The 20,158-nt window shown below is 49.5% G+C and overlaps 1 protein-coding gene across 1 annotated transcript in view; it reads left to right on the forward strand.

Moving 5' to 3' along the window:
• The window catches only part of LOC107372981 (uncharacterized), a 62,367-nt gene that overhangs the window by 37,553 nt on the left and 4,656 nt on the right, over positions 1–20,158 (forward strand). The window contains exons 24-31 of the mRNA XM_070548401.1: positions 681–793; positions 935–1,047; positions 1,185–1,247; positions 1,359–1,497; positions 1,788–1,903; positions 5,678–5,913; positions 14,092–14,204; positions 14,346–14,458. Coding sequence (XP_070404502.1) covers positions 681–793; positions 935–1,047; positions 1,185–1,247; positions 1,359–1,497; positions 1,788–1,903; positions 5,678–5,913; positions 14,092–14,204; positions 14,346–14,458 — 1,006 coding nt within the window. The remainder of the gene's footprint in view (positions 1–680; positions 794–934; positions 1,048–1,184; positions 1,248–1,358; positions 1,498–1,787; positions 1,904–5,677; positions 5,914–14,091; positions 14,205–14,345; positions 14,459–20,158) is intronic.

Consider the following 20,158-nt stretch of genomic DNA (forward strand, 5'->3'; position numbering starts at 1 on the left):
GAGTCAGGTCTAGGGTCATCAGAGAGAGTGAGTGAGGTCTAGGGTCATCAGAGAGAGTCTGGGTCAGGTCTAGGGTCATCAGAGAGTCTGGGTCAGGTCTAGGGTCATCATGGAGAGTCTGGGTCAGGTCTAGGGTCATCAGAGAGAGTGAGTCAGGTCTAGGGTCATCAGAGAGAGTCTGAGTTAGGTCAAGGGTCATCAGGGGGAGAGTGAGTCAGGTCTAGGGTCATCAGGGGGAGTGAGTCAGGTCTAGGGTCATCAGAGAGAGTCTGGGTCAGGTCTAGGGTCATCAGGGGGAGTGAGTTATGTCTAGGGTCATCAGGGGGAGTGAGTCAGGTCTAGGGTCATCAGAGAGAGTGGGTCAGGTCTAGGGTCATCAGAGAGAGTCTGAGTTAAGTCTAGGGTCATCCGGGGGAGTGAGTCAGGTCTAGGGTCATCAGAGAGTGTCTGGATCAGGTTTAGGGTCATCAGGGGGAGTCTGGGTCAGGTCTAAGGTCATCAGAGAGAGTGAGTCAGGTCTAGGGTCTTTTATAAGTGCCACTTGATTCTGAGGAGATTCTTTACTACATTAAGAGATAAAAGCTTTTATGAAAACCAGTTTGGACGTTTGTTATTGACACTGTTTAATTCTTGCCTGTGAACAAAGTAGTTTACAGTTAACGTGAGAACATTGTTTCCAGGCTGGAAAAGATAAAACAAGGCACAACAACGAAGAATTTACTGGTCCTCATAGAACCACTGACCCTCCATCTTCTGACCCAGTGACCACCGATGGAACGGGTCTCAGATCCAGGTGAATATAGATGGAAACGTCGTTGGGCAGGAAGTGTGATTTACTAAAGTTCAGAGGTCACCACTAATCTTGATAATCATCATCAATGACCAGCCCACCAGTTATGTATCACGAGTAATCACAAGTTGTTGGTTCTTCTAGACTCTCTTTCAGGAAGAAGGTATATAGACGACGGAACATCAAGAAGCTGAAGCATCTAGACTTCAGGATGCTGCTACCGGAGGACTCCAACATGGAGGTGCTCTCTACCCTTGGTATGCCCCGAACTGCGTGTGCGTGTGTGTGTGTGTGTGTGTCTGTGTGTGTGTGTGTGTTCTGAAGGTTTATTATTGACACGTGGAGGTAAACGTTTCATCTGACATGTTGTTTTATTGTGTCTGAAAACACAAAGAGCCGGTCCCAGATCAGCGCAGCCATGAGGTGGTGGCTGCTGGTGAGGAAGAGGAGCAGCCAGGTATGTGTCAGCAGTTCAGCAGCTACAGCTAACATTTCTACAACTGGAGACGGATTCAGATGTTTATTCACATCAGAGATCAGAGACTAACTCTGGCTGTTTGGTGTCCAGATAAGGAGGAAGCAGCAGAGAGCCTGGACCTGCCACCTGTGACCACCAAGGAGGAAGAAGAGGAGGGGAAACCACCTCCAGGAAACCATGGACCATTCCAGGTGGACCTGAAAGACCCAGGGACAACAATGCTATCAGGGTAACAGAACCAGGAAGTACACAAAGCCCCTGCTGGGATGGTTGGTCTTAATTTTAGTTACGATAAATAAAAAGGACCCACACTTGTGTAGCACCTTCCTGAGTCAGAGGACTCCAAAGCTGTCCTTCACCCATTCACACGCTGGTGGTGATGAGCTCCACCGTAGCCACGGCTGCCCTGGGACCCACTGACAGAGGAGCCTAAGGTCCTGCTGGTGGTTAATGATGTAACAGGCTGTTGTTTACATACCATCAAAGCCACATAGGCTGATGTTCTGTTGATCTTCCCAGAGCTCCTTCTGTGGGTAACAGACCCGATGGTCCTGGGACCAGCGCTCTACAGAAACACGTAGTTCTGAGGGTCCGGTTACTGGAGGACTCTGAGACTGAGGTTCTCTCTGACACCGGTACGTTCTGAACTCTCCTGGTTCCAGAAGATCCACTCATCACACATGTTTTAGTCCTTCTCAGGTCTGCAGACGCGCATATTTCTCAAGCCGATCAACAACACAACTAAACACGCCTGATGAGTCAGGACTAGAGCCCTGCACTGAAGCCCTAGGCCCACGGGTCGGCCTGAGGGCCGGGCTTCTGGCCAACAACTGTGTAATTACCTCGGACACGGGCCGGGCCGGGCGTCTTTATTTTTAATCAAATTCATTAAAAAATTGAAACACTTAAACGCAGCAGTAGAGCCCTTTCTTCATCCCGCTCCCGCTGAATTTCTGACCATTACCGCTCACACCCGCAGCATGCATGTCTACTCCCGCTCGCACCCGCAAAACTCGGAGAAATGATTACCTCACAATAAAAGAGATGTATTGAGTTTGCGTCCTCAACATGTCATTTTATAGGTTATCCGCTTTCACCGTGGCGCTCTGTTTCAATCAGGCTGTGCAGCAGGATTTCCCCTCGTAGCGATATTTTCTCTAATTCTGATTGCTTCATGCTATAGATCGTTGGAAAGCTGCTTTTATGTACTTTTAGGAACCGTTGGAATTTTGTCAGTCTGATAAGCCGTTCAAAAGTTATAAATCGGAGCATTTTGGATGACAAACTCAGCACGTCTCTGAATCTGTGTTGTGATTCGTTGCGCTCAAGACAGGGAATCCCGGTGGCTACCGTAATGTATTGTATATGCACAGAAAGCCCCATTTTTAATCTTTTCAGCACTTTTGGAATTTTAATGATATCGTGAACTAGAGCAGGGACCGGCAACCCGCGGCTCTTCCATCCATCTGATGCGGCTCTCTGTGCTTGTAAAATAATGAATGGATATTTAAATAAAATGCTTTATATTTTACTGCATTAATTTTACATCTGTATGCTAATTCTAAATGTAAAGATTGTCTGCGTAAACCTGAACAGGTCCAACCCGGTCTACTGTGAGACCGGGTTGACGGGTCACGCTTGTGCGTAATCATATCGGCGCTTTCTGAGCTGAAGAGGATGTGAGATTCTGGGCTTCTCCTCAGACGGCTCCTGGATGTGTCGCCACATTGGAGACAGGAACAAGCACTATTCAGCCAAAGTTTCATAATCAGGAACATTTTCTAAGTGACAAGTCCAGTGTTTCCCCTAGGAATTTTTCCAGCTGTGGTGGAGGTGGTGTTGGGGGTGGGTATGACACGTCTCACCTTTATGTTAATATTGTTTTTTTTGATGCACTCCACTTTGAACTGCACCAATCCAGCGACTGCTGCATTGTAATAACTAGTATTAAAGGTGAGTACACCAATATTTGCACAAGAATAATTTCTGTTTTAAACTCTCAGTGACACACTTTGCAGGGTGGATTTGGCATTTAATTTTTCTTGGCGTCTGGAAAAACATCTTCTTTTGCCCCCTTTATTTTGGTCCAAGATCATTACTGGGCTGGCCCTATTAAACACGTTCTACACCCCTGCTTAGTAGACTTAATGAAGTATTTTTAAGCCAGTATAAAAATGACTGAAACACAAATTTACATATTTGGCATTATTGACCAATATTTTTGATTTAATTTATTTGTTAAGAACATCAAGATGCATTACAGTGAACATTATAATAAGCTGGGTGGTCACTGTGCGACTTTTTCACTCGTAACACAGCTTCAGCTCAAACTGTACGACTTCAGCGCAGGGCAGATCTCACGAGTCATGTGCTCACACTGTACGTCTGGTAGCAACACGTCGGACCTAAAATATGCTAAAAAATAGCAGTTTTTACACAACACGTCAGACTTTTTAGTCTTGTTTTGCCTGTTGTCCTTCGGGAGTGCTGCAGGAGGACACACAGGTATTTATGGGGGTTGGATGAGGAAACGAAATTAAGAAAGTAAATCTGTGTTTTGTGATCAGTTTAATTTGACATGAACACGACAAACACGCTTTCTTGACAATCTTTGTGAGTAAAAACGTGTAGAAATTAAAACGAACAACGTGTGTTATTGGGGAAAGCGGGTGAGCGGAGTTGATGCAGGATTGCGAATGCGCCGTGAGCGGTTCTGATACTTTTTGGGTCGCAGCTGCTCGCTGCGCCGCTTCAACCCTCATGAGGAACGAGATAAATATCAAACACTCCAGAAGTCCGTGCGAGCTCATGATTGCTGATCGGTAGCTGGTCACGTGGTGTTAATGGCCTCTCGTAACCCCCTTTACCCTACACGACGCTCAGCGCAAAACTCGCCCCAATCTTGTGGATTCTCGCACGAGTGGAAAATCTGCTCAAAAACGTGAAAAAGTTGCACAGTGTACGCCCGGCTTTACTGTCTGTGTGTGTGTGTGCATTGATGCCTGGGCCGAGCTGACAGAGCTCCCGGCTGCAGTTTTGTGTGTAGGGAGGGGCGGGCGCTCTATCTGACTGGCCAATCACAGAGCGTGAAGACAGTCAGTTACCCAATGAGGATTTCATTCAGCACGATTATAGATATTTTCGAGTTTTACACTCGTTGCATGCTCGTATTCGTCAAAAAGGCTTTATCCGTACGCTCATAGCTGTAACCACCCTGCCCTGCCTCCTCCTCCTTGCTACCTGCCGGCTGTGATCACAAGCAACAACACAGTAGTTCCCGCTGCTTCTTCGGGAAACGGCGCAAAAAAAAAAACATCAATAAAACTTGGGATGTTGTAGGCGTGGCGGTGGGATTTCAGCCGTGGCGGCCCGCCACGGCTACGCCTATGTAAGGGAAACCCTGCAAGTCTCTCTGAGAGACAGGGTTTGGAAAACACTCGCTTCAGTGCGAGGAATCTTCCTGCATGCGCTCTGGTTCTGCTACGCGCTCCAAGCCCCTCTCCAAATCTTCAGCTCGCTGTGCACATATGCACTGACAGCGAGCTGCGCTGAGCAGTGTCCAGCTCAGATGTTCAGATGGGAATCTTTTCTTGTGTGATTTAGCTACATCTGCGATGTGAGTAGAATAAAATGTCAGTTCGTCTGCATGCGTCGGGGTAATTCTTTTCTTTCTCCGTCAAAATAAACGGTCAAATACGGGAACTATCCGGTCAACACAACACAAGCCCTGCTTTTAACTGTTCTGTTTTCTTGTGGAAATTGTTGGAAAGAGATAAAATTTAACTTGATTACCGCCAGAGCCAGTGCGCCGTTATCTCCGTGACAGTAAATGAGGGAAAAACAAATTGATCGGATCCTGCACGTCTTTTAACACATTGGTCAGGATGGACGCACTTTGTTTTCATTTAATTGGTTAAAAAAAAGTCGGGCTCGGGTCGGGCCAGAGAATCCTGAAAACTTTTTCGGACCGGGTCGGGCTGGGGCTCCACCCCCTCGGGCCAGGCCGGACACGGGCTCAGATTTCAGGCCCGTGCAGGGCTCTAGTCAGGACATCAATGAGCGGTTTCACAGAGAAACAGATTTTTACCTGATGAGCCAGTCGGATCTTCGTGAATCTGAACATTATCACTCATGGACTCACCATCTTGGCTCACGATGAGGAAAGCTGTTGTTGGTTTAGCCTCCAGGAAACAGCGGAGAACGTCTAAGCTAGTAGAAGCTAACCATTAGCATTAGCTGTACCACCACACAGCAGAACTCCTCCAGGCTTGTTATATGTGGAGTTAAGGAGCAAACAGAGTCAGTGATAGTCGTGTTGCTGTGAGCCAATCAGAGGAGAGATGTGTGAATATCATGAGATACTGATGATTAGGACTTGATCTTTATCTTCATCTAAATGTTTCTCCTAGTGTTTACGACAACTCCAGTCCAGGACCTGAAGTGTCCTTGTGGTCTACAGGAGTCTGACTTCCTGGACCACCTGAGGTCCTCCTTCCCTCAGCTGGCTAACGGAGAACCTTTTGACATCTTCAAAACCAATCGCAACAGGAAGCTTCTTCCTCTGAGAGTAAAAGCTCTGACTCCAGAGGAGATCTACTCCACCGTAGAATCCACCGGATACTCCACCCTCTACATTCGCCTGAAGGTTGTTGGACTGATCCTTAATTTCTCATTCACACTCCAGAAAATCAGAATCAACTTTGTCATTGTCCTGGAGCGTATGACACATGACATGTACAACAAAGAAGGAGACAGGCAGCCAAGAGCGGCCATTTTCAGTTAGAAAAGGGTTACATGAGGATGGGGGGGAGCGTTACAGCGTTACCCCCAACAGGTAGTAGCGCCCCCCCGTTGAGTTGTTCCACGGTCAAATGTTTCTGCATGTGGGCAAACAGACCTGTTCACAAGTCACACTTTACCATGTCAGGTGTAAAGGATGGGTAGTTTACATCTTACTTATGAACCATAAAATGTGAGATTCCATAGAAATATGAAACATCAATCTGATGGATCTTTGAATATTACAACCAGAAGATCAGAACTTTTTATTGCAGGGATTAAGTGACACTTTGTATTAACTCTGAGAAAAGAGAGAGTCAGGTTTAAAATAGTTATGAAATTTATTTCTACACAATTTAAACAAGACTACTTTAACACTCTGTGTACTGACGGACTAGGATGGAGTGAGACATGAGAGGATGTGTGTGTGTTGCAATGTGGTCATCAGAACCTTAGGATCCGGAGAAGCATTTAGTTCTGAGTGGGAGTGAATGTTTCGCTCTAAACTTTAGTAGGAGATTTATAACACACATGACATGCCATCTGTCGGTCTATGTACCCCAGGGGAAGCCTCCGTTTAGATCCAGAATGTCGAGGTCCTCTTGGACCCTCCTTGGTACCAAAGCCGGTAGAAAAGCAGCGGTGCCGACCAAACTAGTCTTGGAATGCTTCCAGGTCACGACAGGTTGTCACTGGCATCTCCGAGACCCTGAAGGGGTTGTGAGGTTCAGCTTTTATTCTGAAGGAACCATTGCGGTCAGGTGTAACTTGCAACAGATTTTATCCAGCTTGTCGAGGTTCTTCATGGCTCAAGATGAGGTCCGGATGACCGGTCCGAGACTTCTCTAGAACGCTTTTGAACTAAAGAAAAGGTGGCGTGGGATAGTTTTTATGATTGTCATATTTTGGTTTACTGGCGAATCAGAATTTGACATGCAAAAGAGGGTTTATACAAACACCACAGAAAACCACGCCTAGCCAGAAACGAATGTTCTGATTGGATCAGACAAAAGGAAATGTGTCGTGTGACTTCAGCATTACGTGTCTTCAGTGTGTAGTGCAAATGCCTAGGATTTTAATTACTAGTAAAATACTACTGATCACAGGATTATAACATCAAGTAATAACATTGTCATTTCACAGATTGATTGAACATTAGATTCACATTATTATTGGTAATAACAAATGTTTGATTATGTGTTTATCAAAAGAGAGTTCTTCTTCGCTTGGTAATGGAGGTGAAGCAGTTCAGATGAGCAGAGCGCATGGAAGACCTTGGCCACTATCTCATGTAGATTAGGCTGTCAGAGACTTTATGTCTCTGCTCGAGCAGACGCAGCAGATTATGACCTTTAGGTCAAAAACAGGACATTCATGACGCTACACAGGTCTAGGGTCATCATGGGGAGTGAGTCAGGTCTAGGATCATCAGAGAGAGTGGGTCAGGTCTAGGGTCATCAGAGGGAGTGAGTCAGGTCTAGGGTCATCAGAAAGAGTCTGTGTCAGGTCTAGGATCATCAGGGGGAGAGTGAGTCAGGTCTAGGGTCATCAGGGGGAGTCTGGGTCAGGTCTAGGATCATCAGAGAGAGTGGGTCAGGTCTAGGGTCATCAGGGGGAGTGGGTCAGGTCTAGGGTCATCAGGGGGAGTGGGTCAGGTCTAGGGTCATCAAGGGGAGAGTGAGTCAGGTCTAGGATCATCAGAGAGAGTGGGTCAGGTCTAGGATCATCAGGGGGAGAGTGAGTCAGGTCTAGGGTCATCAGGGGGAGTCTGGGTCAGGTCTAGCATCATCAGAGAGAGTGGGTCAGGTCTAGGGTCATCAGGGGGAGTCTGGGTCAGGTCTAGGGTCATCAGAGAGAGTGGGTCAGGTCTAGGGTCATCAGGGGGAGTCTGGGTCAGGTCTATGGTCATCAGGGGGAGTCTGGGTCAGGTCTAGGGTCATCAGAGAGAGTCTGGGTCAGGTCTAGGGTCATCAGAGAGAGTGGGTCAGGTCTAGGGTCATCAGAGAGAGTGGGTCAGGTCTAGGGTCATCAGGGGGAGTCTGGGTCAGGTCTAGGGTCATCAGGGGGAGTCTGGGTCAGGTCTAGGGTCATCAGAGAGAGTGGGTCATGTCTAGGGTCATCGGGGGAGTCTGGGTCAGGTCTAGGGTCATCAGAGAGAGTGGGTCAGGTCTAGGGTCATCAGGGGGAGTCTGGGTCAGGTCTAGGGTCATCAGGGGGAGTCTGGGTCAGGTCTAGGGTCATCAGAGAGAGTGGGTCAGGTCTAGGGTCATCAGGGGGAGTCTGGGTCAGGTCTAGGGTCATCAGGGGGAGTCTGGGTCAGGTCTAGGGTCATCAGGGGGAGTCTGGGTCAGGTCTAGGGTCATCAGAGAGAGTGAGTCAGGTCTAGGATCATCAGAGAGAGTGGGTCAGGTCTAGGGTCATCAGAGAGAGTGGGTCAGGTCTAGGGTCATCAGGGGGAGTCTGGGTCAGGTCTAGGGTCATCAGGGGGAGTCTGGGTCAGGTCTAGGGTCATCAGAGAGAGTCTGGGTCAGGTCTAGGGTCATCAGAGAGAGTGGGTCAGGTCTAGGGTCATCAGAGAGAGTGGGTCAGGTCTAGGATCATCAGAGAGAGTGGGTCAGGTCTAGGGTCATCAGAGGGAGTGGGTCAGGTCTAGGGTAATCAGAGGGAGTGAGTCAGGTCTAGGGTCATCAGAGAGAGTCTGTGTCAGGTCTAGGATCATCAGGGGGAGAGTGAGTCAGGTCTAGGGTCATCAGGGGGTGTCTGGGTCAGGTCTAGGATCATCAGAGAGAGTGGGTCAGGTCTAGGGTCATCAGGGGGAGTGGGTCAGGTCTAGGTTCATCAGGGGGAGTTGGTCAGGTCTAGGGTCATCAGGGGGAGAGTGAGTCAGGTCTAGGATCATCAGAGAGAGTGGGTCAGGTCTAGGATCATCAGGGGGAGAGTGAGTCAGGTCTAGGGTCATCAGGGGGAGTCTGGGTCAGGTCTAGGGTCATCAGGGGGAGTCTGGGTCAGGTCTAGGGTCATCAGAGAGAGTGGGTCAGGTCTAGGGTCATCAGGGGGAGTCTGGGTCAGGTCTAGGGTCATCAGGGGGAGTCTGGGTCAGGTCTAGGGTCATCAGGGGGAGTCTGGGTCAGGTCTAGGGTCATCAGAGAGAGTGAGTCAGGTCTAGGATCATCAGAGAGAGTGGGTCAGGTCTAGGGTCATCAGAGAGAGTGGGTCAGGTCTAGGGTCATCAGGGGGAGTCTGGGTCAGGTCTAGGGTCATCAGGGGGAGTCTGGGTCAGGTCTAGGGTCATCAGAGAGAGTCTGGGTCAGGTCTAGGGTCATCAGAGAGAGTGGGTCAGGTCTAGGGTCATCAGAGAGAGTGGGTCAGGTCTAGGATCATCAGAGAGAGTGGGTCAGGTCTAGGGTCATCAGAGGGAGTGGGTCAGGTCTAGGGTAATCAGAGAGAGTGAGTCAGGTCTAGGGTCATCAGAGAGAGTCTGTGTCAGGTCTAGGATCATCAGGGGGAGAGTGAGTCAGGTCTAGGGTCATCAGGGGGTGTCTGGGTCAGGTCTAGGATCATCAGAGAGAGTGGGTCAGGTCTAGGGTCATCAGGGGGAGTGGGTCAGGTCTAGGGTCATCAGGGGGAGTGGGTCAGGTCTAGGGTCATCAGGGGGAGAGTGAGTCAGGTCTAGGATCATCAGAGAGAGTGGGTCAGGTCTAGGATCATCAGGGGGAGAGTGAGTCAGGTCTAGGGTCATCAGGGGGAGTCTGGGTCAGGTCTAGCATCATCAGAGAGAGTGGGTCAGGTCTAGGGTCATCAGGGGGAGTCTGGGTCAGGTCTAGGGTCATCAGAGAGAGTGGGTCAGGTCTAGGGTCATCAGGGGGAGTCTGGGTCAGGTCTAGGGTCATCAGGGGGAGTCTGGGTCAGGTCTAGGGTCATCAGAGAGAGTCTGGGTCAGGTCTAGGGTCATCAGAGAGAGTGGGTCAGGTCTAGGGTCATCAGAGAGAGTGGGTCAGGTCTAGGGTCATCAGGGGGAGTCTGGGTCAGGTCTAGGGTCATCAGGGGGAGTCTGGGTCAGGTCTAGGCTCATCAGAGAGAGTGGGTCAGGTCTAGGGTCATCAGGGGGAGTCTGGGTCAGGTCTAGGGTCATCAGAGAGAGTGGGTCAGGTCTAGGGTCATCAGGGGGAGTCTGGGTCAGGTCTAGGGTCATCAGGGGGAGTCTGGGTCAGGTCTAGGGTCATCAGAGAGAGTGGGTCAGGTCTAGGGTCATCAGGGGGAGTCTGGGTCAGGTCTAGGGTCATCAGGGGGAGTCTGGGTCAGGTCTAGGGTCATCAGGGGGAGTCTGGGTCAGGTCTAGGGTCATCAGAGAGAGTGAGTGAGGTCTAGGATCATCAGAGAGAGTGGGTCAGGTCTAGGGTCATCAGAGAGAGTGGGTCAGGTCTAGGGTCATCAGGGGGATTCTGGGTCAGGTCTAGGGTCATCAGGGGGAGTCTGGGTCAGGTCTAGGGTCATCAGAGAGAGTCTGGGTCAGGTCTAGGGTCATCAGAGAGAGTGGGTCAGGTCTAGGGTCATCAGAGAGAGTGGGTCAGGTCTAGGGTCATCAGGGGGAGTCTGGGTCAGGTCTAGGGTCATCAGGGGGAGTCTGGGTCAGGTCTAGGGACATCAGGGGGAGTCTGGGTCAGGTCTAGTGTCATCTGAGAGAGTGGGTCAGGTCTAGGGTCATCAGGGGGAGTGTGGGTCAGGTCTAGTGTCATCAGAGAGAGTGGGTCAGGTCTAGGGTCATCAGGGGGAGTCTGGGTCAGGTCTATGGTCATCAGGGGGAGTCTGGGTCAGGTCTAGGGTCATCAGAGAGAGTGGGTCAGGTCTAGGGTCATCATGGGGAGTCTGGGTCAGGTCTAGGGTCATCAGGGGGAGTCTGGGTCAGGTCTAGGGTCATCAGAGAGAGTGGGTCAGGTCTAGGGTCATCAGAGAGAGTGGGTCAGGTCTAGGATCATCAGAGAGAGTGGGTCAGGTCTAGGGTCATCAGAGGGAGTGGGTCAGGTCTAGGGTAATCAGAGGGAGTGCGTCAGGTCTAGGGTCATCAGAGAGAGTCTGTGTCAGGTCTAGGATCATCAGGGGGAGAGTGAGTCAGGTCTAGGGTCATCAGGGGGTGTCTGGGTCAGGTCTAGGATCATCAGAGAGAGTGGGTCAGGTCTAGGGTCATCAGGGGGAGTGGGTCAGGTCTAGGGTCATCAGGGGGAGAGTGAGTCAGGTCTAGGATCATCAGAGAGAGTGGGTCAGGTCTAGGATCATCAGGGGGAGAGTGAGTCAGGTCTAGGGTCATCAGGGGGAGTGTGGGTCAGGTCTAGGGTCATCAGAGAGATTGGGTCAGGTCTAGGGTCATCAGGGGGAGTCTGGGTCAGGTCTAGGGTCATCAGAGAGAGTGGGTCAGGTCTAGGGTCATCAGGGGGAGTCTGGGTCAGGTCTAGGGTCATCAGGGGGAGTCTGGGTCAGGTCTAGGGTCATCAGAGAGAGTCTGGGTCAGGTCTAGGGTCATCAGAGAGAGTGGGTCAGGTCTAGGGTCATCAGAGAGAGTGGGTCAGGTCTAGGGTCATCAGGGGGAGTGGGTCAGGTCTAGGGTCATCAGAGAGAGTGGGTCAGGTCTAGGATCATCAGAGAGAGTGGGTCAGGTCTAGGGTCATCAGGGGGAGTGGGTCAGGTCTAGGGTCATCAGGGGGAGTGGGTCAGGTCTATGGTCATCAGGGGGAGAGTGAGTCAGGTCTAGGATCATCAGAGAGAGTGGGTCAGGTCTAGGATCATCAGGGGGAGAGTGAGTCAGGTCTAGGGTCATCAGGGGGAGTCTGGGTCAGGTCTAGGGTCATCAGGGGGAGTCTGGGTCAGGTCTAGGGTCATCAGAGAGAGTGGGTCAGGTCTAGGGTCATCAGGGGGAGTCTGGGTCAGGTCTAGGGTCATCAGGGGGAGTCTGGGTCAGGTCTAGGGTCATCAGGGGGAGTCTGGGTCAGGTCTAGGGTCATCAGAGAGAGTGAGTCAGGTCTAGGATCATCAGAGAGAGTGGGTCAGGTCTAGGGTCATCAGAGAGAGTGGGTCAGGTCTAGGGTCATCAGGGGGAGTCTGGGTCAGGTCTAGGGTCATCAGGGGGAGTCTGGGTCAGGTCTAGGGTCATCAGAGAGAGTCTGGGTCAGGTCTAGGGTCATCAGAGAGAGTGGGTCAGGTCTAGGGTCATCAGAGAGAGTGGGTCAGGTCTAGGATCATCAGAGAGAGTGGGTCAGGTCTAGGGTCATCAGAGGGAGTGGGTCAGGTCTAGGGTAATCAGAGGGAGTGAGTCAGGTCTAGGGTCATCAGAGAGAGTCTGTGTCAGGTCTAGGATCATCAGGGGGAGAGTGAGTCAGGTCTAGGGTCATCAGGGGGTGTCTGGGTCAGGTCTAGGATCATCAGAGAGAGTGGGTCAGGTCTAGGGTCATCAGGGGGAGTGGGTCAGGTCTAGGGTCATCAGGGGGAGTGGGTCAGGTCTAGGGTCATCAGGGGGAGAGTGAGTCAGGTCTAGGATCATCAGAGAGAGTGGGTCAGGTCTAGGATCATCAGGGGGAGAGTGAGTCAGGTCTAGGGTCATCAGGGGGAGTCTGGGTCAGGTCTAGCATCATCAGAGAGAGTGGGTCAGGTCTAGGGTCATCAGGGGGAGTCTGGGTCAGGTCTAGGGTCATCAGAGAGAGTGGGTCAGGTCTAGGGTCATCAGGGGGAGTCTGGGTCAGGTCTAGGGTCATCAGGGGGAGTCTGGGTCAGGTCTAGGGTCATCAGAGAGAGTCTGGGTCAGGTCTAGGGTCATCAGAGAGAGTGGGTCAGGTCTAGGGTCATCAGAGAGAGTGGGTCAGGTCTAGGGTCATCAGGGGGAGTCTGGGTCAGGTCTAGGGTCATCAGGGGGAGTCTGGGTCAGGTCTAGGCTCATCAGAGAGAGTGGGTCAGGTCTAGGGTCATCAGGGGGAGTCTGGGTCAGGTCTAGGGTCATCAGAGAGAGTGGGTCAGGTCTAGGGTCATCAGGGGGAGTCTGGGTCAGGTCTAGGGTCATCAGGGGGAGTCTGGGTCAGGTCTAGGGTCATCAGAGAGAGTGGGTCAGGTCTAGGGTCATCAGGGGGAGTCTGGGTCAGGTCTAGGGTCATCAGGGGGAGTCTGGGTCAGGTCTAGGGTCATCAGGGGGAGTCTGGGTCAGGTCTAGGGTCATCAGAGAGAGTGAGTGAGGTCTAGGATCATCAGAGAGAGTGGGTCAGGTCTAGGGTCATCAGAGAGAGTGGGTCAGGTCTAGGGTCATCAGGGGGATTCTGGGTCAGGTCTAGGGTCATCAGGGGGAGTCTGGGTCAGGTCTAGGGTCATCAGAGAGAGTCTGGGTCAGGTCTAGGGTCATCAGAGAGAGTGGGTCAGGTCTAGGGTCATCAGGGGGAGTCTGGGTCAGGTCTAGGGTCATCAGGGGGAGTCTGGGTCAGGTCTAGTGTCATCTGAGAGAGTGGGTCAGGTCTAGGGTCATCAGGGGGAGTGTGGGTCAGGTCTAGGGTCATCAGAGAGAGTGGGTCAGGTCTAGGGTCATCAGGGGGAGTCTGGGTCAGGTCTATGGTCATCAGGGGGAGTCTGGGTCAGGTCTAGGGTCATCAGAGAGAGTGGGTCAGGTCTAGGGTCATCATGGGGAGTCTGGGTCAGGTCTAGGGTCATCAGGGGGAGTCTGGGTCAGGTCTAGGGTCATCGGGGGAGTCTGGGTCAGGTCTAGGGTCATCAGAGAGAGTGAGCCAGGTCTAGGGTCATCAGGGGGAGTCTGGGTCAGGTCTAGGGTCATCAGAGATAGTGGGTCAGTTCTAGGGTCATCAGGGGGAGTCTGGGTCAGGTCTAGGGTCATCAGGGGGAGTCTGGGTCAGGTCTAGGGTCTTTTATAAGTGCCACTTGATTCTGAGGAGATTCTTTACTACATTAAGAGATAAAAGCTCTTATGAATACCAGTTTGGACGTTTGTTATTGACACTGTTTAATTCCTGCCTGTGAACAAACTAGTTTACAGTTAATGTGAGAACATTGTTTCCAGGCTGGAAAAGATAAAACAAGCCACAACAACGAAGAATTTACTGGTCCTCAAAGAACCACTGACCCCCCATCTTCTGACCCAGTGACCACCGTTGGAACGGGTCTCAGATCCAGGTGAATATAGATGGAAACGTCGTTGGGCAGGGAGTGTGATTTACTAAAGTTCAGAGGTCACCACTAATCTAGATAATCATCATCAATGACCAGCTCACCAGTTATGTATCACGAGTAATCACAAGTTGCTGGTTCTTCTAGACTCTCTGTCAGGAAGAAGGTATATAGACGACGGAACATCAAGAAGCTGAAGCATCTAGACTTCAGGATCCTGCTACTGGAGGACTCCAACATGGAGGTGCTCTCTACCCTTGGTATGCCCCAAACTGCTTGCATGTGTGTGCGTGTGTGTGTGTGAACACCACATACACTATACTACAAATGCTATCCCTGCAGCTGATGAACTGTTGGGAAAATGTTGCTCACCTGTCACAAAGCCTGTACTTTAAATCCAGGCAATGAAAGAGAAACCCACAGAAATAACTTGAGTCTGACGTTAACCAAGTCAGACATTGCTTTTTCACCATGCTTCAAACTCATGGAACAGGCAAGGACATGAATCATGGTACTCCTGACTAAAAGAGTGAGTCGAGGCATGGGTGGAGACATATTTCATCCACACTTCCTGTTGGGAAAACACTTCTGATAGAGGTGTCACCTGATGGACCAAGAGAGCGGCACTTACGCAGAGATAGACCATCTATAGAAAGTCTAAAAACGAGTTGTTAACGAATGTGTGCGCACTCGCACGTGCACGCAAGCACACACTCACAGCAGACTTACCGCTCAGGAGAAGAGATCCTTTACCAGCCAGCATGTTTCAGCTCCTTCTAAAGATGGTCAACGGGACTGAGGTCAGGGCTCATAGAAGGCCGTTTTAGAATAGTCCAGTTTTTTCTCTTGGCCACTCTTGGGTGTGTGTAGCTGTGTGTTTTAGGTCATTGTCCTGTTGCAAGACCCATGACCTGTGACTGAGACCAAGCACGCATTCACTACAATCTCGCTCCCGCGGTGCGCTCTGCTCACACACAACAGAACTGCAGCTTCTGTGGGTTAAAACATCTGGTTTGTGCAAATCAACACTTGATACTGGAGCTAATTCAGTTGTTGAAGTTATGTGTACCTAACTTGCCTATTGCAAAAATAAACAATCAATGATGAACAAGAGTCTGCTTCTAGACCTGCAGAAAAGGGACACACAACAATACAACAGGATCAGGCTATCACTGCATCAACCTGATGAGGAAATAAAAAATCAACATTGTTTTACTGAAGAATCACGATAATAAATCACAGTGCATTAAGTGCCAACCACAGCCTTAAGACATGTGTTGAACGTGCCCAAGTCCATACTTTTGAGAGCACCATGTGAGCACCTGTGTGTGTACACGCGCTTGTTTATGTAAGGTTTCTCTATAGGAGCGTCCAATAGAGTGTGTGAGGGACCACAGATCTGCCCCCCAAAGATGCGCAGGAGATGGAGGGAGCTCCAAGTCTCCGAGATCCAGGAGCTTCCCCACAGCCCAGGGACACTGTACCCAGAGAAGCCCCTAACCCCCCTCAGGAGACGCAGAGGATTGCCCCGGGGGGCCACAACCAGCAGCCGGCAGAGTCCCGGGACATATCAGCGGCAAGCCTACAGGCTCGCCCGCAGCCTCCCACCCCCAAGCTGGCCGAGCCCGGGACCCAGCGACCCGGGACCCAGGGGCAACCTTCCCCGCCGGGGACCCAGCAGAGCCCAGGGACCCAGATCCCATCAGGCAGCCACGGGGATCTATCAGGCAGACGGAAAAAATCTTAAACCTCTGACCCGGGAGCCGCAAACACTCAGGCAGACCAAGGCACCACACTCCACACCAATTGTGGCAGGGGGAGGCGAAGATGTGTAGCCGCACAAGAAGTCCCAAGAGGGGATGAGTCAAGACCCCACCTGACATATACAGTCATACACAAACACAGTCACACACTCCCTCCCTCATGCTCACACATACACATACAACCAAAGACTTACAAAAATGCACGCCGGACACCCACTCATGCTCCCCATACACACCCTATTCACTCTGGTCCCGGTACTGCTGCACATTGGGTACAACCATCACCGGTTCCCAGAGTTTGACCCTTTCTGCTGGGGTGCTGATGAGCAGGCTCCCCCGCCCAACGCTGAGCACAGCAACCCACCACCTCAGACCCCAACCAGACGGCCGGATCTCCCTCCTAGCCTCCAGCCCCAGGAAGCCTAGCAACAACAGAGGTGTGCTAAGACCCCAGTCTCCCTCCTCCTTCTCCAATATGTTGGTGCGTGTTGATGAGGTGTATTCCATGGCTGTGGTGAGCAGGCAGTGCGGGCATCGTCTGGCCTATGCCAGCTGATGCAACCATACCACCCCACTTCCCCCCTCAGCCCTCTGTGTCTAAGAGCAGTTTAAAATTGGAAATGGGCACCGGAACTTGGGATGAGGCTGAACGATCCCTTTGCCAAATGTCGTTGAATGTGCTCACTCCCAAGGCCCTAAGTGCGTGTTTGCGTGGAATGTCGTTGATGGAAGTGTTTAATATGCAAATAAAATTGGGGGGCAGGTTGCCACAGGAATGCAGAAATGGGATCCATACCCGCACCCCCTGACTTGTCCACATAATTTTTTAAGAAACCTGTAGGAGCCAATATTGTTTTGGTTTAGATTATCTTATGGTCTAAGTTTATTTTGATAATGTTTTATGTACATTTCAGTTTATTGTACTATGGTTTGTATTTCCTTTGACCACTGGTGGCACTGCGGAGCCTATAAAGGTGTTGAGGTGGCAGTGCATTGGCGTTTTGTGGGTGACGGGAGGTCACACGGTTTTTACCGCTTCGTTTGGTTTCATATGCCACATCTAATTTGCCGTTATAACTTTCATCATTTACATAAACCTGGACAAGAAATAGCCATTCTGGACCCAGCTTGTGATCGTCATCATATTCAATAAATGGGACAATAAACCCAAACCCGCTTTCTGCCTGGACAATATTGTTGAAGCGAGTCATTGCCTCCACCCGCACCCGAGGGTGACTAAAAGTGGGACTTGATAGTCACTACAACAAGTAAAAACCTGGACCTGTCTGGAATTGGAGGAAGTTGCATCATCTGGAGCTCATCAGGAAAAGTTTGGCAGGTGCCACACCCGTAGCGCTGTTTACCTGGAGGTTGGATTGAGGCGTCAGCACACATCGATCCTTTGTTGTGACTCCACATCAAAGCAATCTAAAAGGTTTGAGGCACAAGCAAAACATTCAAGACATCTCCGGTGAGTGCAGTCATCCTTTTGGGTTAAAGACGCTGGAGTGGAGTTTTGTTGCACTGCGGCCTGACAAGAGCTGATTGCCTGCATAAGAACCGCTAAGGATATTGATGGCTTCCACTCATTAAACTGTTCATTCATGTGCTGATGTCTGGAAAACACAAACATGACTGTAGTTCGTGCTTTGTGGCAAATTAAAGCGCAGCAGTGCGTAAAATAGCGCGAGGAAGAGCGCCACAATCATCCGTGTTTGCTGAGTGGTGTTTTATGGATGAAATGGATTTGGATAATGATGAAACCAATTCTAGAGACAATGAAAATGAAAAAAGACTAAGGAAGTTTTCTGTTAAAGGTTTGGCTTTTGAGATCGAAAAAATGCAAAAGGAGAGGTCTTATCTATTTAAACAAGCCAATAAAATAAAGGCAAAAATAAAAGAACTTTGTTCATCATCTGCCAATTTTATTGCCATCAAACAACATCTTAAAGGGTTCAGTGCATTATGTAAAAATGCATCTTCACTTAATGACACTTTATTAAAGGAGTTTTCTTTACCCGAAGATGAACTACAGAGACAAAATGCATGGTTTAAAGATAAAAGTGCTGCAAATGAAGCGTTCGTGAATGAAGTGTGCAGTTGGTTAAAAGAAAACGAAGTTTTGAATGAAAATGAAAATGCTGATGATGAGCCCGACGCGAAGGTTGGGGTGAAAGAATATGATGAACATTTTGACACTGTTAAACCTGAAGATAGTGCGTCAAATGTATCCAAACGGTCGCGCAAAGGCAGCCGTGCGTCTGGATCAAGCACTTCATCCGCTTGTAAATTGGTCATGGCAGAGAAAGCAGCATTGATTGAGAAAGCTGCTGCTCTGAAGAGGAGACACGAGCTGGAAGAGCAAGAGGAAAAACACAGACTGGAAGCGGAGAAATTAAGAAAGCAAAAGGAACAAATGGAGTTGGAAGCACAAATAGCTGCTGCATCAATAAAACTCTGTTTTGGAAGGAAGTGATGTGGGAAGACGATCCTGCTCAAATGGCATGAACTCTTATGTGAGCAAAGGACTCAGAGAACAAAATCAAGCTGAGTTTAATCCTCAAGCAAAGGAATTTGTGCCAAAAGGCGCCGTCTTTCAGCTGAGCTCCACAGCGCCCCTAGTGTCTGAACCAGATGCTCGACCTAAAACTGTCACACTCAAGTCAAGTGCACAGACTCAATTCAAGCAACAAAAGTTAAAGATGTCCATTCAAAGTGAATCATTACAACCACAATCTTCCCCAAACAAGCAGCAGAACCCTGTGCAAATATTTTCACCTGTGGACAACAATGCAATTTGTGCCATTATGCAAAAGCAAAATGAAATCACAGCAATGCTTGTTCAGCACCAATTATCAGCTACGTTGCCCCAGCGAGAAATTCCAGTTTTTGATGGTAATCCACTACAATGTATTTCATTTTTTAAAGCCTTTGAACATTGTGTGGAGGGAAAAACCAGCAGCTATCAAGACTGTTTGTACTTTCTCGAACAATACACCAGGGGACAGCCAAGAGAGCTTGTGAGGAGCTGCATGCATATGCCATCACAGCAAGGTTACCAAAAGGCAAAAGGTCTTCTAATGGAGCACTTTGGCAATGAACATAAAATAGCAACAGCATATATGGACAAAGTCATTGGTTGGCCAGCAATTAAAACTGAAGAAATTCAAGCTTTGCAAGACTTTGCTTTGTTTTTAAGAGGATGCTGTAATGCTATGTCTGACATGCATTATATGGAAGAACTTAATCTACCATCCTACATGAGGCAAGTGATCCTGAAATGGCCCTACAAGCTACGTGAAAAATGGAGAACCGCAGCCTGTGAACTACAGGAATGGCGAGGTTTCAGGGCAACATTTACTGACATGGTCACCTTCCTTGAGCATCAAGTAAAAATATTGTCTCATCCTTTATTTGGAGACATTTCTGAAACAAGACCGAGTCTTGTAGCAAAAGAAGTACCAAGAAACAAAGGCTCAATAAAGACCAACATCAAAGGAAGCACCTTTGTTACAGCTATAGCACCCAGTGACTGTGCTATATCTTCCCCACCTGTGCTACCAAAGCCACAAGTGCAGCCAGTAGCTACCAGAAGTCCAGCTCCAGAAGCCTGTCCATATTGTGATCAATCTCATTCCTTATTGAAATGTCCAAAGCTAACCAGGATTCCTCAAAAGGATAAAATTGAATTTCTGAAAGGAAAAGGAATATGCTTTGGATGTTTTAAGGTTGGCCACATGAGTAAGGAATGTAAAAATCGCCTCACTTGTGATAAATGCAACCGGAAGCATCCTACAATCCTACATTCTGACAAAGAACAAGCTAAAGCCCAAGAAACACCTGTCAGCAGTGCCCTCGTGTCTCATAAGGCTGGTGTTTGTACTGATGGAGGAGAGGACTGTACCCTTTCAATTGTTCCCATCAAAATAAAATCTAAGAAAGGAGATCAAGTGTTTCAAACTTATGCCTTCTTAGATTCTGGAAGCACAGCAACTTTCATTACCAACAAATTAAAGAAGAAACTAAACGTGCAAGGCCCAAAGATTAACATCTTGCTGCGTACTATGGGCCAAGAAAGGTTGGTGAGCAGCTGTTGTGCCACTGGACTGGAAATTTCGGGGCTACAAAGTAACAGCTTTGTAGAACTTCCTGAAGTTTACACACAAGAAGCCATTCCAGTCTCTCGGAACAACATTC

The sequence above is a fragment of the Nothobranchius furzeri genome, chromosome 2 (genome assembly GCF_043380555.1).
Source record: "Nothobranchius furzeri strain GRZ-AD chromosome 2, NfurGRZ-RIMD1, whole genome shotgun sequence".
NCBI classification, from domain to species: domain Eukaryota; kingdom Metazoa; phylum Chordata; class Actinopteri; order Cyprinodontiformes; family Nothobranchiidae; genus Nothobranchius; species Nothobranchius furzeri.